Source organism: Phodopus roborovskii, unplaced genomic scaffold, assembly GCF_943737965.1.
Source record: "Phodopus roborovskii unplaced genomic scaffold, PHOROB, whole genome shotgun sequence".
Lineage (NCBI taxonomy): Eukaryota > Metazoa > Chordata > Mammalia > Rodentia > Cricetidae > Phodopus > Phodopus roborovskii.
In genome coordinates, this window is record NW_026126585.1 from 18,380,472 (window position 1) to 18,396,946 (window position 16,475).

The 16,475-nt window shown below is 50.7% G+C and overlaps 1 protein-coding gene across 1 annotated transcript in view; it reads right to left on the reverse strand.

The window, feature by feature from the left end:
* Nav1 (neuron navigator 1) overlaps window positions 1-16,475 on the reverse strand; it is a 220,548-nt gene that overhangs the window by 67,745 nt on the left and 136,328 nt on the right. Inside the window, exon 6 of the mRNA XM_051204077.1 lies at window positions 15,433-15,798. Coding sequence (XP_051060034.1) covers window positions 15,433-15,798 — 366 coding nt within the window. The remainder of the gene's footprint in view (window positions 1-15,432; window positions 15,799-16,475) is intronic.

The window sequence follows — 16,475 nt, forward strand, 5'->3', positions numbered from 1 at the left end:
AGCTGATCTAGCGACAGCTTTATCTTCTTCTTCTTCTTCTTCTTCTTCTTCTTCTTCTTCTTCTTCTTCTTCTTCTTCTTCTTCTTCTTCTTTTTTTTTTGTCATCTGCTTGAGACGGAGCCTCCTTGTGCACATAGCTCACACCGGCCCAGGACTCTATATGGAATGGGCTGGCCTTGAACTTGTGAGTCTCCTGTCTCAGCCTAATAAGTACCAAGATTACAAATGTGTGTGTTAATAGGTACAGCCACTGGTGTAGTCTCAAGGCAGTGACAGCATAGAATGGAGTGATTAAAAAATAATAATAAGAGAAAGAACTGAATGAATTCTTTCATGGTTGGTTAGAGAAAGGATTTGGGGGAAGGGACTCGGCAAGTGAGCCCTTCTTCCCACGCTGTGGGAGAATTGTTAGGGAATTTTCTGGCTACATCCCTAATCCTGCTTCAAAGACCTACCCCAGATCTTCCAAAGACTCCTAAATCTTGATGGAGTCATTTGGTGGTGTTTGACCTTGAGAGAAATATCTAGGAAAATGATTTCCAGCTTCTTTTGTTAAACAGCCTACTGATCTAAGGCCAGGTAGCCAACACTACACTTTCTTTAGGTTGTTTGAAGCCAGGAGGACTCAAAAAGTGGCCTAAGGAAATCTGCCCTCAGGTGCTGGCACAATGATGTCAGTCCTAGCTCAGGAATCACCAGGGAATTTCTTGACCTGATGCCTATGTCTGAGATCTTTCATAGCCCTTGGCATGAGCTTTCCTTCTCACCTCATGGCCCAGCCAGCCTCCAGGCCCTTCCTGGAGCTGGTACCAGGGAGCCTGGACCAGATCCAACTCAGAGATCAGTGCTGAAAACACTTGGAAGGTCACTGTGCCCAGTCACAGGTCCTCCTACCGATGAAGCCCATAAAGGATACATTCCTGTGCAAATGCAGGTTTCTTGGTTCCTAGACTAGGGTTTCTCCAGACGGAGGTATCACCTCTCGCCAGATCCCTCCACGGGGCATGGGGCTCATACTGAAAGGTATGGAAGGCCAGTCTGTGGAACGGTTTGAATGGAGGCATTGAGGGTCAGCAGATGCGCCGTGGAGAGTTCCAAAGCCTGTCCCTAGTCCCAGCTGAGCTTTTTCTAGGCTGGCAAATGCACCAGCTGAAGGAAGGGTTCCTTCTCCTAGCTGTGTTATTGCTCTGCAAATATTTATATAACCTTTGCCAAAACCGGCCTTTCCCACCACCCCTGCAGGTGGGAACTGCAGAAAAGGAAGCCTCAACAATCTTCTGTGATGAGCTAGCATCCTCATGGACCTCTCTTACCATCCCTGAGAGGGAGAGGCAGGAGGGAAAAGAAAAAAAAAAAGGAAGAGGTTGCTGCTCTAGCCCGATGAGCTGGTGGTAGGGATGGGGAGATGTGTGGAAGGGTGTCACTGAGGAAATAGCAGTGTGTCTATGAGCACGTCTGTCTGCACATACATCATCTCATTTAATCTCCAAACCCTCCTACTTCTGCCTCTACACCAGGTGTGACGGCCATCTGCTCTTGCCTGCACCGATGCAGAGGTCTCCTGCCTTGCTCCCTGGTTCTCCGCAGTCACGGTGATCTCAGAGTAAGCCGCATCACCCCTTCCATGAAGTCCTCCAAAGGTCCCTCCCACAAGGGACGGCCCCCTTCAAGGCACACCTGGCCCCTCGCTAACCGCTGCCCTCATTTCTGACCACTCTCTTCTCTGTTTACTTTGTGTCGGCCACACTGACCTCCTTCTGACTCCCTGAACATGTACTCACTCTTGCTTGCCTTGGGGGCCTTTGCCCATGTGCCTCTGTTTGCCGGGTCAAAGAAAGCGTTCCCGTCCACCTATCTCAAACAGCCTGCACTCATTACTCTACGCAGCCTTGGCTTTTCCTTATTGCACAGCGTCGTTTAAGGGTATATTTTCATTTTTCATGTGCCATTTCATTTTAGACGTGTTTAGGGTGTTTTCTCCTCCTGAATCTGCAGGGCCTGTCGTGCAGCGGGCATTCTATAAAGTATACACCAAATGTATAAACAGATCCCACGATGTGGGCGTTAGCACCAGACGTCTTTTCAGACCGAAGCAAAAACAGGCAGGGTAACACTCCAGGTCGGTAGGAAGTAGCAAACTGAAAAGTGGATCACAGTCAATCAGGCTATGGAATGGTCCCTAGACTGTCACTCTGCGTAGCCGCTGCCTCCCAGACTGCAATGGGGTCCTTCGGTGGGAGGGTTAACATGGGAGTGCTTTGCCCAGGCCAATTCCAGAAAACCTGGACATCTGGGAAAAGAGCGTGAACAGCAAGGATGGGTGGGAGCTAGGTCTCCGTCTCCAGGCTGGAGATGCCACACAAGGGGGGGAGGGGCGGGGGGCTCAGGGAGGACCCCTTGAATACAAATGGACAAAGAAGAAGTGAGTGCTGGGAGATGCCACTTGTTTGCCCCGTGTTGGGTCAAGTGCGTAGGCGGCCTCGCATCCTCAAGTGACCTTGCACATACCCTGCCTCTGTATCTAGCCACCTCTCACTCAAGCCTCCCACGATGTCCACCTGCCCTTCCAACTCCTGGGCATGCGCAGAGCTCCGGCTCTGTCTCTGGCACGTGCCCACGTGGAACCTCTTCCACCTGCTCTCTCCCTGAGCCTGTCCCTCAAATTCCGTGAGTATCCATCCATTTCTGACATAGCTACGTGCCTTGGGTCTCTCTTTTCTACTTTGCTTTTCAAATCCAGACTTCCACGCATCTGCTGGTGCTTGCTTCATTGCTACCAGGACAGTGAATGGAGAATAACTCTGTCTTCAGACCTCTTTGGGGGAACCCTCCTGCAGAGAGACCTTGGCGGGTACGCCTCCTGCTTGGACTGCCGGCGTTTCTTCAGCTGCAGTGAATGGCCCTTTGCTGTCTGACCAGAGACATCTGATAGTCCAGAGGCCTGAGCTGGCCCTCAGGAATATCCTGGGACAGTTTGGTCTTTGAGCTAGAGTCAAACAAGGACGTGCATTCACAGGCTTGGGCTGCTCATTTGCTGTTGGCCCAGAGCTCCCAGCTGTGGCCACTTTGTGGCTCCCCAAAGTGAGGAAGATGGGAGGTTGCTTAGGGGCATTCCAGCAGGGTCTCTAGCAAGGGTTCGCTGGGCATTCAGCAGCGCGTGAGAACACACGCTGTCCGCAGGAAAAGAGACAGGCTGTCGGTGTTTGGGAAGGTGCTATGCCTGTGGGTGGCATATGATCTCTCCTCCACCGTGCTCTCAGGTTTTAGGGAAACGAGACACACATAGGAAGGCAATGGTAGACTGGAATGGGTATCAGGCCCGGCCTTTGCTAGGATTCCGCCACTCTGAAGTTATGGAATCCCATCATCTAGTTAGGCTGAGTCCCGTTTCTTAGCTTGTAAATCGAGGTAAAGAATATGTAATTCATATTGTTGAGGTTAAATAAGACAATTCCAAGTTAGCATTTTTATGAGCTGTTCCTTTACTATTGTCGAGGAATCGTGAACGCGCAAACTGAGGCTCGAACAACCCAGAATCAGATAGCAATCACAGTGTAATGGGGTGAATTGGGAGAAGCTCCTCAATGAGAGGGTATTTGGAAAAGAGAGTACAGCAACCAAGCATCATCACCTAGACAGAAAAGTTCTATTTCAAAGGTGGCCTCTATAGCCCTAGATTTCTAGAACGTCAAAGAAGAAAAGCACCTTGAGCACCTACAGCATACTGAGTACCTTCCATATCCTGAGCATCTACTGCATGCCACGTACTATATGTATGTTATATATAACATATACACATATGCTATATACATATGCATACATACATATATTGCATTCTGTTGTCTTCCAACAACAATCCTGGCCCCATACCATTACGTATACTTAGCATAAACGGCTTTCCTGAAGCCTCGGAGACGGTATCTGACCCAGCCCCATCATGCTTCCAAGCTTGTGCTCTTCTGGTGACGACAGTTTGCATGAAACTTCCAGGCACATCCAAGCTCAGCTGACTCTATCACATAACATATGGGTTGTGGAGAAAATGAGGGGTTGGCAGAGGAGAGACGAATGGGCAGCGAGACAGGTGGGCAGGGCTGGGAGAGAAAAGCCATGCCCACCTCAGCAGCTTTCCTTAACGCCCATCCTCCCTGACTGTCATCACACTAAGTGAAGACTCCAGCAGCTCAATTGTAGGTCACTAGGGCACCCAAAGGAGGGGCCACTCCCTAGTCGGCCTCAGTTGCCATGGTAACTAGCATGCATCCAGAAGCCCCTCTGGAATACCTGGCTTACTCCAGGTTTTAAGAGACACAGTACAAGATGCGCACTAACTCCGCAGACAGAGCGGTCTACTGTTGTGCTTTGAGAATGAATGGAACTTGGATTGCCTAGGACTCCCTCAGCTTAGCCCCTTCCATCACAGCAGCCCCGGAATCTGATTCCATACACACCTGTCTTCTCCTCACTGATCTCATCAGGCACCTACGCCCGTGACCCAGCCACAACACGCTAAAAGTGTCATTCAGTGCCACTAGGAGCTGCCACGTTCAATAATGTGAGGGAGCTGAAAGATAAATAACCAAGCTTCTTTGACCCTTGTGGGGTCACTAACTTCCTAGAAATCTCCAAGCCTCCGGTGCCCACAACAATAACCTGTGCCATCCCTGCCTCAGATCTGCTGACTCTGTATGGCTTCATGTGTTGTCTAAGACGGGGGGCATGTGCTGGGAAATCTTCAGTGACGGTGTCGAGATATAGGACTTTAAAGGCGCAAAGCCAGGCAGGGCGGCACAGATTCACGGTTAGTTATAGTTGGGGGGCAGGTTCCCAATAAACACAAGCTAACCCCCTCGATCACGTACGTCCTTCTGATCCTCCACTTCCCCCAAAGAAGGTCCTGAGCAGACCTTCAGTCTTAGACTCCTATCTCCCAGAAGTGTAAGAAATAAATTTCTGTTCTTTATAAATGATCTCTTTGTGGCACTGTGTTATAGCAGCACACAGGGCGCTAAGACACCAGCCCAAGCCACTCTGCGCAATGTCTGAGTGTGGGACAGCAAGCCCGACGAGCCAGGTCATGATGGGGAAAAGGCCAGCCACAGTGAACCTGTGCACAGTTAGTTTAGTTCTCAGTTTGTTTCATAAATTTATTTTATTTTTAACTCTGTGTGTGTGTGTGTGTGTGTGTGTGTGTGTGTGTGTGTACAAGTGTCCTCTGAGGCCCTGAGATGTTAGAATTCCTGGAGCTGGAGTTAGAGATGGTTGTGAACCACCCTAATGTGAATGCTGGAAGAGAGGCAGGTACCCAGCCACTGAGCCATCCCTACAATTAACTTAGTTCTGTGCACAGCTACATGCTGTACTCATGACTCAGATCCCAAGCCACATGTGGGCACCGTTTGGTGAAGAACATTGCACGCACAAGCAAACAGGGTCAGAGCAAGTCCATATTGCTTAGCAAATAAATTCCTCTTCTTCCCAGTGAGGATTAAAACACCATTTCCAGCATGAAGGCAAACATACACTTGTAAATACAGTTACCATTATTTAGAACGTGTATGTGACAGCTTAGGTCTGTCAATGTATTGATGTCTGTTAACAAATGACTAATGGTGGCTAGTATGCATCAAGTCCATATGATATCTAAAGTAGACATGGCAACATGCTGAATTCTCTCATCATATGAGACAGAGGCACTGTGGCCCACGCTTTCCAGCTGTGGTACCAAGAGGGGAGGCAGGGCATGCCTCTAACCTCACCTGGCTGGAGGAGGGAGAGGCAGCATGCAACCCAGCCTGTGTGCCTTTAGCCACTCTGTTAACTGCATGCTGGGAGCACCAAAGGGAGCAAAAACCAAGAAGACCACTCCAAGAGAGAAGTCAGAGCGGAAAGCCAATGTACCATCTACCGAGTTTAAGTAATTCTATTTCAGCTTGGGTTTTGTGGGATGTCCCTGTAACCTCAGGACTTGGGGATAGGAGGCAGGATGACTAAGAGCTTAAGGCTACGTGGCTTGTTTGGTAAAGTTCCTGTAGCACCGGTAGGAGGACCTGGGTTTGGATCCCCAGCATCCATGTAAAAAAAAAAAAAAAAGCCAGGTGTGGCAGTAAAGCATCATGAAAACCAGCTGGACCCCAGTCTAGCTCAGTCAGCGAGCTCCAGATTTGGGAGAGACCTTATCTCAAAACAAGTCAACAAACAAGATGGCGTGCATGCTACAAATTCACATAAACACACATTCACTGTATACAAAAAAAATAGAGTTCAAAGGCAGACAGGGCTACACAGTGGGGCCAGCCAGGGCGATAATGAGACTCTGTCAGCAAGGGTGGAGGAGCATGAAGAGATGGGATCAGCTCAGAGCAGCTGTTGCTCTTGCAGAGAACCTGGTTTCGTTTCCCAGCAACCACTTGGTGGTTCACAACTGTGGTGGTTCGGATGAGGATGCTCTGCCTGTCTGAATGCATGCTTCCCATCGGTGGAACTGTTTGGGAAGGATTAGGAGGTGTGGTTGAAAGAGGTGAGTCACTGGGGGGGGGGGAGGGTAGATGTTCCCATTCCCAGTTAGCTCTCTCTGCTTGTGCTTGGGGATCGAGATGTAAGCCCTCAGCTTCTGCTCCAAGACCACACGACTGCCTGCCTACGGCCATACTCCCTGTCATGGTCGTCATGGACTCTAAGCCTCTGGAACCATGAGCCAGAACTATGCTTTCTGTTATAAGCTGTCATGGTCGCAGTATTTTATCACAACAATTGAACTGGTAACTCATATCACAATTTGTACCTCTAGTTCCAGGGGATCCAGCGCCCTCTTCTGGCCTCTTTGGGTATCAAGCATGCTTAAGGTACACATACTTACATACACAAATAAATACATACATGCACGCATATAGGCAAACGACTCATACATATAAAATAAATCTTTAAATTATTTTCAAAAATAAAAGGAGGGAATAGGGGAGAAGAGAGAAAGGGAAAAGGGAACTTTATTTTGATACTGTAACAACCTCTAACTAAAGCAAAAACCATTAATTAGCTAAGTGAACAGAACACTAACTTGAGATGGGAATAAATACTTTAAGCCAACGCCCTATATACTTTTCATAGTGCTCTTATATATTCTTTTCTACTTGGGCCTCGCCAGGCAAAAATAATTTTGTTTTTATTCTTTTTTGTTTGTTTTTGTTATTTTTTAAATTGACTTATTTTATTTTATATACATTTGTGTTTTGCCTGCAAGTATGTCTGTATGGGGGAATCAGATTCCCCTGGAAGAGGAGTTATAGACAGTTGAGAGTAGCCATGTGGGTGCTGGGAATTGAACTCGGGACCTCTGGAAGAGCAGCCAGTGCTCTTAACTGATGAGCCATCTCTCCAGCCCCTTGCTTTTGTTTTTTAAAACTGGGTTTCTCTGTGTAGTCCTGGCTGTCCTGGAACTCGCTCTGTAGACCAGGCTGGCCTGGAATTCACAGAGATCCACCTGCCTCTGCCTCCCGAGTGCTGGGATTAAAGGCGTGTGCAACTATACCTTGCTTTAATTTCATTTTTTATAAATGAACAAACCAAGACTCAGAGAGGCTAGATGACTTAGTACCACACATTGAACTAGAGATGCTTAGGCTTGAACTCCAAATTCTAAAATTAGGCCACGGCTCCTTCCCGTGCACAGACTCATCAGCCTAGGCGACATAAATGGATCTGCAGACCGGCAGGGCAGTGGTTTGGTGCCGTCCCCAAGAGGCAACGACCGTCATCTACTTCAACTGTACTTCCTTTAATTTCTTGTAGACCCAGAAAGTATCCAACCTACCATCCATCCATCCATCCATCCATCCATCCATCCATCCATCCATCCATTCATTCACGCATTCATTTATTTAGTTAGTTCTAGGGTAGTATGGTTTCAATGAAAATGTCCTCCTAGGCTCCTGTGTTTGAGCGTGTGATCCCCAGCACAGTTTGGAAGCTTTTGGAAACTTTAGGAGGTGGAGCCCAGTTGGAGGAAGTGTGTCGCTGGGGGCGGGGCTTGACGTTTTATAGCTGGGCCCACTTCCTGTCTGCTCTCTGCCTCCTGGCAGTGGATGCAGTTTGCTCAACTGTCTCACATTCTGGCCACCTTGTCTCCCTGCTGTGACAGACTGTGAGCCAGGGCAAACCTTCCTCCTCTATCTGACCACAGTGACGGGAAGAGTACATGGGACAGAACCCAGGGCGAGACCTACGAGGCAAGGGCTCCACCCCGAGCTACATCCACCCCTAGCCCTTGCCTACCATTTATTGCTGAGGCCCCTTGGAGGGGAGAAACTGACTTTTCTTCCTGCATCTGAACATTGATGCCTCCCCATGTGCCCGCCCCGCACCCCGCCCATACTCCTGGACCAATGGTAGATCTGGTCTAGCCACTAATATCCCTGGGCCAACAATAGATCTGGTCTAGCCACTCATATCCCTGGGCCAACGATAGATCTGGTCTAGCCCCCCCATACTCCTGGGCCAATGGTAGATCTGGTCTAGCCGCCCATACTCCTGGGCCAATGATAGATCTGGTCTAGCCGCCCATACTCCTGGGCCAATGGTAAATCTGGTCTAGACTAGCCAGGAAACAGAAGGCAAAGGCAGAAGAAGATTCAGGACACTCTTCCCTGCCCAACCACACTCAGCAGGCTCTCGTTGAGAAGAACACCGACCCAGTACCCATGCGGAATTCTTGTCCCTGGCAGAGCTGGATGGGCATCGCAGGGCCTGGCAGTCAGGTGTGGGCTAAGCTGGAGAGCGGTGGCTCTTGGGAGGCAGAGGTGGGAGGCTGTGTTATGAGACTGGAGGTGTCTCTTTAAGACTTGAGTTCAGTGCCTCTGGGATAAAGAGCCAATCTGGGAGAAGGCAGGGGCCCACAGTTTATTTTATTTGACATTTTTCAACGCCAGGATACTTTAGAGCCAAAGAGGAAACGAATCCCATCTGTTGCTGAGCCCCCAAGCACAGTTCAAGAGGACAGGCTAGGGAGGACGGGGGAGGAAGCAAGAAACTGGAACATCTAGCCACACACAGAGGCGGGTACCACCTGGAAGAGACAGGGCGTGGCAGATAGTCACCACAGCCCGTGTTTACACACAGCTCCCTCAAGATGGAGCCAGCTGATGCCATCTGCTGCTCTACGGTCCTTGGCATAGCGTGTGCCATGGTGGTCCAGCCAACGCTGCAGATGGCACACCTCTGTGCGCTATGGGCGGCTCCCCCCTGGAGTTGCGGGGTTTGAAAGGCCTATGGCTAGTCTGGCCTGACACTTCCTTCCCATCGTTACTGCCACAGAGTTCCAACACAGCCCACCCAGACCAGCCCTGACACAGCTAGATAGACATGGAGACACAAGTCAGAACCACATCTGGGGGGAGATGGGGGAGGGGTGAGGTGGGGAGGGGGTGAGGTGGGGGTGAGGGGGTGGGATGGGAAGGGGTGAGGTGGAGGAGGGTGAGGTGGGAAGGGGGGAGGTGGTGAGGGTGAGGTGGGGGAGGGTGAGGTGGGGAGGGGTGAGGTGGGGGTGAGGGGGTGGGATGGGAAGGGGTGAGGTGGGGGAGGGTAAGGAGGGGGGAGGGGGAGGGGGAGGGGTGTACTCTGAGTTCCTGTCTCTCTGAAATTCTTCTCTCAGCCCCACCCCTGAGCCTCTTCTGGCCGCGACTCCTTCCCGCTTGGGATGGGGAGGACGGACGGCTGGGAGCCTTGTCTTCTTAGATTAAATTCCAGACCCCACTATTTTTAGGAAAACAAATTCCTTTCGTCTTTTCAAGGGGTGAAAATGTCCCGAACTGTCGTGTGTGACAGTCTGCAGTGCCGTGGGTTGCATATGGCCCTGCAGGGCTGCTTCTAGTGTCAAACAGGTGATGAGCATGGGTGCCAGCTTTTAAACAACTTGATGACAGCTTGAGAGCTTCCAAGGGACGGCCACCAGGACATGAGGGGTCTGGAAAACTGGTTCACTTCAGAAAGTAGCGACATTAGGTAGGGACATCTCCCCGGCTTTGTCTAGAGACTAGCTGAGCAATCATTAGTTACATGCCGACATACTCAGATGAGGACTTACATTTATTTCAGTTTTCCTACATGATCATATTTGAATTAATCAGCAGGAATGAAACGAAGCAGAGTCCAGCTGCACAATAAGGACTTTGCCACAGAACTTAATACTGTGTAAAAGGGGACGAGGCCCCTGCCGCTGTGCCCGTGCAAGCCACTGAGCCTGCGCAGCCGAGGCTGAAACAGGCTATCAGGCTGCTATAGACAAGATGAGAAGATCTTCAAACTGTTGGGAGAACTTTTAGAATTTCTTTTTTTAATCAGCTATAAAACTCTTAGAAGAAAACGTAGGAGAAAAGGTATATGTTATTGCGTTTATCCTTTTTGGATGTGGTGCCCAAAGCACAGGCAACGAAGAGAAAAAAAATCAGTTAAACTGGACTCCTTCATAGTAAAAAACTAGCAGATGCTGTGTGCTTGGAGCTCCAGCTACTAAGGAGGCTGAGGGAGGAGGATTGCTTGAGGCCAGGACTTCAAAACCAGACTAGAAAACATACACACCTCAATACCCACACACACACACACACATACACACACACTCACACAGACACACATATATACACAGATACACATACACACATAGACACATACACATACATACACAGACACACACACGCACAGACAACACACACACACACACACACACACACACACTGAACCAGGCTGGTACAGCAAACCTGTAGTTCCAGCCCTTGGGTAGCTGGGGTGTGAGGAGCTTGAGTTTGAGGCCAGTCTGCATTATTGACTAAGACCTTGCCACAAACCCAAACAATTTGTGTGTCTGCATCAAAGGACACTATCAATAACAAGAAGGGCACCCACAGGATGATAGAAAATATTTAGAAATCATATCCGTGATAAAGGATTACTACCAGAATATATAAAGAACTCCTAATATCAAAGAAATAGATATTTCTACAGAGAAGAACTCCAACTGGTCAATAATCACTTAAAGATGCTTAACACCACTGGTCCCGAGAGAAGTGCAAGCCAAAGCCATAGTGGGAGCTGCCTGCCCTTTTCAGAAAGGCTATTATTAAAAGGAGAAAAAGCGGAGAATACTGGTTGAGGATGTGGAGAGAGGAGAGTCTTGCCTGATGGTGATGGGGACGGAAGGAGGGCGGGCGTCATGGAGAACAGTCAGAAACAGAGTAGGCCTGCCCCTCGCTCCAGCAATCCGAGACTGGGTATGTTGAGGATATGATTGTGTCCACACATTTACGGTAGATCAATTAATAATAGCCAAGGCACTGAGTCCACCTGCGTGTCCGCTGATGGGTGAGCGATAGAGAAAATGTGGTATACATCCATGAAGGAGTGTTATCCAACGATAAAGAAAACGAAATTCTGCCACTTGCAGTCACATGGATGACAATGGAGAACTCTGGGCACAGAAAGTTCATGTTCCTAGTTCATGCGCCGCACGTATATGGAAGCTGAAAAGTGGGTCTCGCTAGGCGACGTGCTGCTTCGAAGCAACAGGGACAAGCAACCACAGACTGACATCTCCAAACTCAGCTAGCATGGCTATTTTTCTTAAACCGGAAACTAATGAGCAGAGAGGTTTTCACGGGCGTAGAACTGGTAGTGATGTAGAATGGTCCAATCCCAACGGGAATGGTACCAGTTCCTCAGACAGCACACAGGGAGTCACTGAACAACCAGCCGTTCCTCTCTATGTGTTCACCCCAAAGCTGAACACACGGACTCAAGCAGGTACTTATACAACAAGTTTCATGGTAACATGATTGCCAGTACCTAAGAGATGGCTAAAACGATGAAAGTATAGTACACAATGTTCCATTGGAAGCCCTGCCTCAGGACCCCCTCCTCCCTCTCCAAACCCTGCCCCTCAGAAAACCTGCCGAGCCGCAGTTCCTTCCCTGGAGCTGCTCCAGCCCAAGCCTACAGGGTATTTGAACGCTGGTCCACAGACCTGCCCACATGGTCTCTCTCTTCCTACCTGCCTCACTTCTAGGGGAGAGTCACCTGGGGGCACTTTGCTCAGATTAGACCTGGTCTTATTAATTCAGCTTGGTCAGGTTTATTGCATCGGTGGAGAAGCCCACTACCAGGTATCCACAAGTACATATCACACACAACCAGCGGATGCTATTCAACCTTTAAAAAAGGAAACTCAGACACAATAGGGATGAGCTTCTGTGACACCACACTAGGTAACATATACCTCAAAAAGACAGATATGGGTCCATTTGCATGAGTTACACAGAATAGTCCAGTCCACAGAGGGAAACTTGTAATTGCTAGTTGCCAGGGACAAGACGGAGGGAAAAAGGGAGGGAGCAAGGGACAGAGGGACGGAGGGAGGGAAGGAAGGAAGGACGGAGGGACGGCAGGATGGCGGGATGCCACTGCTGAACGAGCATGGTTTCAGCTTGGTCATTGAAAGGTGCAGGAGGTGATGGTGGTGACCAGGGGCAACGTTGTGAACGTACTTAGTGCCACTCAACGTCATTTAAGAACGGCTCTTCTGATGCCACCCTCACCCTCCCATTGTTACCACCCGGCAGGGCCAGGGAGCCGCCTGCAGCTAGGTCGGGCCAGGAGAGCTGACTCGAAGCTCAACACAGCTCGACAAGAACCAGCCAGAGGGCAGTCCCAATGGGATAACTGGGAAAGGGTGAGCGCCAGCCACTGCCATCCATTGTGGCCCACGTGGACAATGTCACCCAACCGGAAGACAGAGAGAGGCTCAGCACCCGGCTCTACTGCTCAGGTGGCCCAGTCCTGGAGATGCCTGGGAAGCAGAAGTTTAAATGGCTGATGGGTGGATAGGAAGGGCCCAACCCATCTCACAGACTTCTTAGGAAACAATCTTCTTAGGAAAGTGACTTTAAAAAACAACTTGTATGACTGTTTTGCCTGCGTGCATTTCTGCATATCACGTGTACATTTGGCGCTGGAGGGGAGAATAGGGCATCAGATCCCCGGGGACTGGAGTTACAGGTGGGAGTGGGCGGCCATGTGGGTGCTGGGAATCGAACCCAGGTCCTCTGGAAGAGCAGCCGGTACTCTTAACCTCTGAGCCATCTCTCCAGTCCATTCTATAAATGACAAAATCTAGCTGAGAACCACAATGGGGGTGAGGATACTGATCTGAGAAAGGGCAGCCTAGGTTTTCAGGGTCACCTAGAATCTTCTGGAACCCAGCATGTCCTGCACAGTTGCGGTCTAATAACACTTAACTGAGGAGCAGAAGCGGGCACTAAAGTCACTGGGCATCATGGTCTGATTTCCTTCAGTCCTTCTATCCCCTCCTAAGCACATTTAGGATGGCCTTCCTGTTCCAGCCCTGGACGGGCACTCAGGGACAGAGAACACTTAAAACTAGGGCGAAAGCTACCACTAACTGACAAGTGGCCGTAAAAGACGCATACGAAATGACATAGCAGACTAGCATTGCAAGTAATACTCTCATCTACTTTGTGAATGTTGCCATGCCGGCCATCTATCATATATCCTCCATGAGGACTTCAGGCTCCCCTGGCCTCCCAGCTGTGAGGCGAGCAGAGAGGTGGAAGTCTCGTTCATGCCACTCTTGGGGACATTGTTTTGACTTAACTCAATCAAGGGCACACACATTACCCAGAGGAAAGCCGATACAAGGTGGGAGCTAAATGCTGTCCATCAGTCTGCGACTCTAACATCAACAGTCCTAACACAGTGAGCAATTACACTGAGCCAGGAATTATACTAAGCCCTTTACATATATTAACCCTTTTCCTCTTCACAGCGGGCCATAGATTGCATTCAGCTGGTAGACATAAAATATAGAGGCCGACTAAGTAGCTCAAACACAGACAGCTAGTTAATGCTAGAAGTCCTACTACTTCCTCAGAGTGGGGCTCTCCGTGCAGTGGCCCTGCGCCTTCCTATATTTGGGGACATTAGTGGGGCTGTAAGAATGGCTGCTAGATCTGGGTGCTCCCCGAGGGTGAGGAGGGTTCTGCCAGTCTTGGAATTCCCTACCCAGAGGCGGACACAGTCCTGAGCCCTCGGCCCCATAGTTTTGTGCTTCCGTCTGCTCTGTGGGCTGGCATATCAGGGGACAGGGGCCTGGTATTTCCACACAGGCGCTTTCCCGGGCATGTGGTCTGTTTGGAGCAGCCTCCCTGATACCTTGGCTATGTATGCTTTCTCCCCATGATAGGCTGTGACCACCGCAGCAGCTGTGGCCTGAATACTGCCTAGCCTAGCTCCGGGCTGGCGGATCTGGGCTGCCCCTGGGACCTGCCAGGCAGTAAACAAGCCATTCACACATCAGTTGTTTTGCTCCAGAGCAGACTCATCCGCTGGACAGACCCTGGACAGACCTGCCAAGTTTATCCCCATGGGTGGGCTGCGGGTTGGGAGTGGTGGATGGCCAGGAACTCAGCTCAGCCCTTTCCATGGCTACGGGCCATGCCCTCGAAGCTGCAGGGTTTTGTTAGGAGTGGCAAACTCTGGCAGCGTGAGTTCAGGTACCCGAGAGTCAGGGGAAGGGCTGCCGCCGCTGCCGTAGGGGTTATCTTAGGAGGGGAGATCCCAGACAATCATGAAGGAAGAGTGGAAGGACCAGTCTGCTGAGAAACACCTCAGAGAAGTTTCCAGAAAAACATGCAGCTCTCTGGCCTCGGGGCTCGAAAAAGTTGGTCAGACTGCCCGGAACCCCATCAGTTCAAATTGTTGCTGCTCTCTCTCTTCACGGCCAAGACAGCCATGCCCGTCCAAGTTGTCTGCCCAAGTCTACCCTGTCTATTATGGCAGAAAAGATAAGCTGAGGGGACCCCCCCAAGGTGGGGGACAAGGGCAGGAAAGGGTTATTGGGCTGGGGTAGGGTGTGGCATTATGGGAAGAATAGCAGAAACAGAAACCCAAGGATATAAACCAAGGGCAGAAGTAAGGAGGCCAGGACCTCCAGGCAAGGAAGCAGAGACACCACCACCACCACTCGGTCTGACCTAGACTTCCATTCAAAAGGCGTTTTCTCTCAGCGGGTAGGAGGCCGTGACTTCCCCAGCCTCTTTCTGCACTCGTGGAAGCGAATTAAGGCATGTGCCGTCTACCCGGTTTGCAGAAGAGCTGGGCCTCCAAAAGGTCTCCAGGGCTCTTTGGGCCAGACATTTTGGAGGGCAGGCTCAGGGAGGAGAATAAGGGCGTATGCCTTTATGGACTCATCAGCCTCACTCACCATACCCTCTAGAATGAGCCGCGTGTGACTGCAGAGGTGGCCACAGCATGCACGCTCACCCTCTCTCTGCAGACCAAACCCACGCTGAGGTCCACGCCACTTTTAAGGCACCCCGACCCACCGCCTCCCGCACCTGCTGGCCAAGCCCCCCCCCCCCCCCCCGCGCTTACCCTGTGGTGATGTCATCATCCTCTGTCATGGTCTTGCCCATGAGGTCACTGTCACTCATGTAGCCAGACTTGAGGTCCACCTCATCAGAGTCAAGCGACTCCACCAGCTCCAGGCGGGAGATGTGGCTGAGCTTGCTGGGGCTCCGCATAGGCATGGTGTGGGAGTAGTGTGCCCGTTCGCCATGCATGTACCAGGCCGGTGTCCCCTCGGAGCGGCAGCTTCCCCCCACAGAGGGCGCATCGCCGGCCTGCAGCCGGGGACTGGACTGCCCATAGCGCCAGGAGAGAGGAGAGGAGCGGTTGGAGAGGCTAGATACACTTCTAGGGTTGGCTTCATCGCTGTCGTAACAAGTCATCTCCAGGGAGCTGTGCGGAGAGCAGATGGCATAGATTTAGTCCTCAGCCCAGCCAATCTGTGCCCTGTCTCCTCTTGGGGATAATGCCTACCCTATGTAACGTTGGGAGTCTGCGGTCATACAGATCTGACTGGGCCTGACATGTAGAAGATGGCTCACCCAACCAGAAAGAGCCAGTGAGGCCTGGCCGGTCGGGAAGAGTGGAGGCTACTGATGACCAGAGCTCAGAGGGCCTTGCCTATTCACTTTGCTCAGGGTGTGGCCATCACCTCTGTCTGTCAGTGAGCAAAGGACCAGCTGATTCCTGGGTACCAGATCTACGAAAACCTAAAATCAGACGTGGAAGGCACGGGGAAAACTCTGGGGAACCTGAGAAGTGAAGCTGGCCCCAGGGAGATTGGTTCCAGCCATTGGCCAAGCATCAGGGGAGGAAGCAGTGTCTCCTCCACAGGCAGGACAAAGCAGAGGACCCAGGGAAGCAGACGAGAGCCACAGCACCATCCAGGGGCCCAAGGTTTCAGGCCATCAGGCCAGGACACGGAAGCTACACCCAGGCTACTACCAGAAGGCCTGAGGTTAGAGACCCTGGGGCCTTCTCTCAGAGAGGAAATAATGGCTGAGATCTGGCAAGAATGGTTATCGGAGCTTCGGCTCAGGCTGGGATTGATGAGTTCAGAAGCCTAGCAA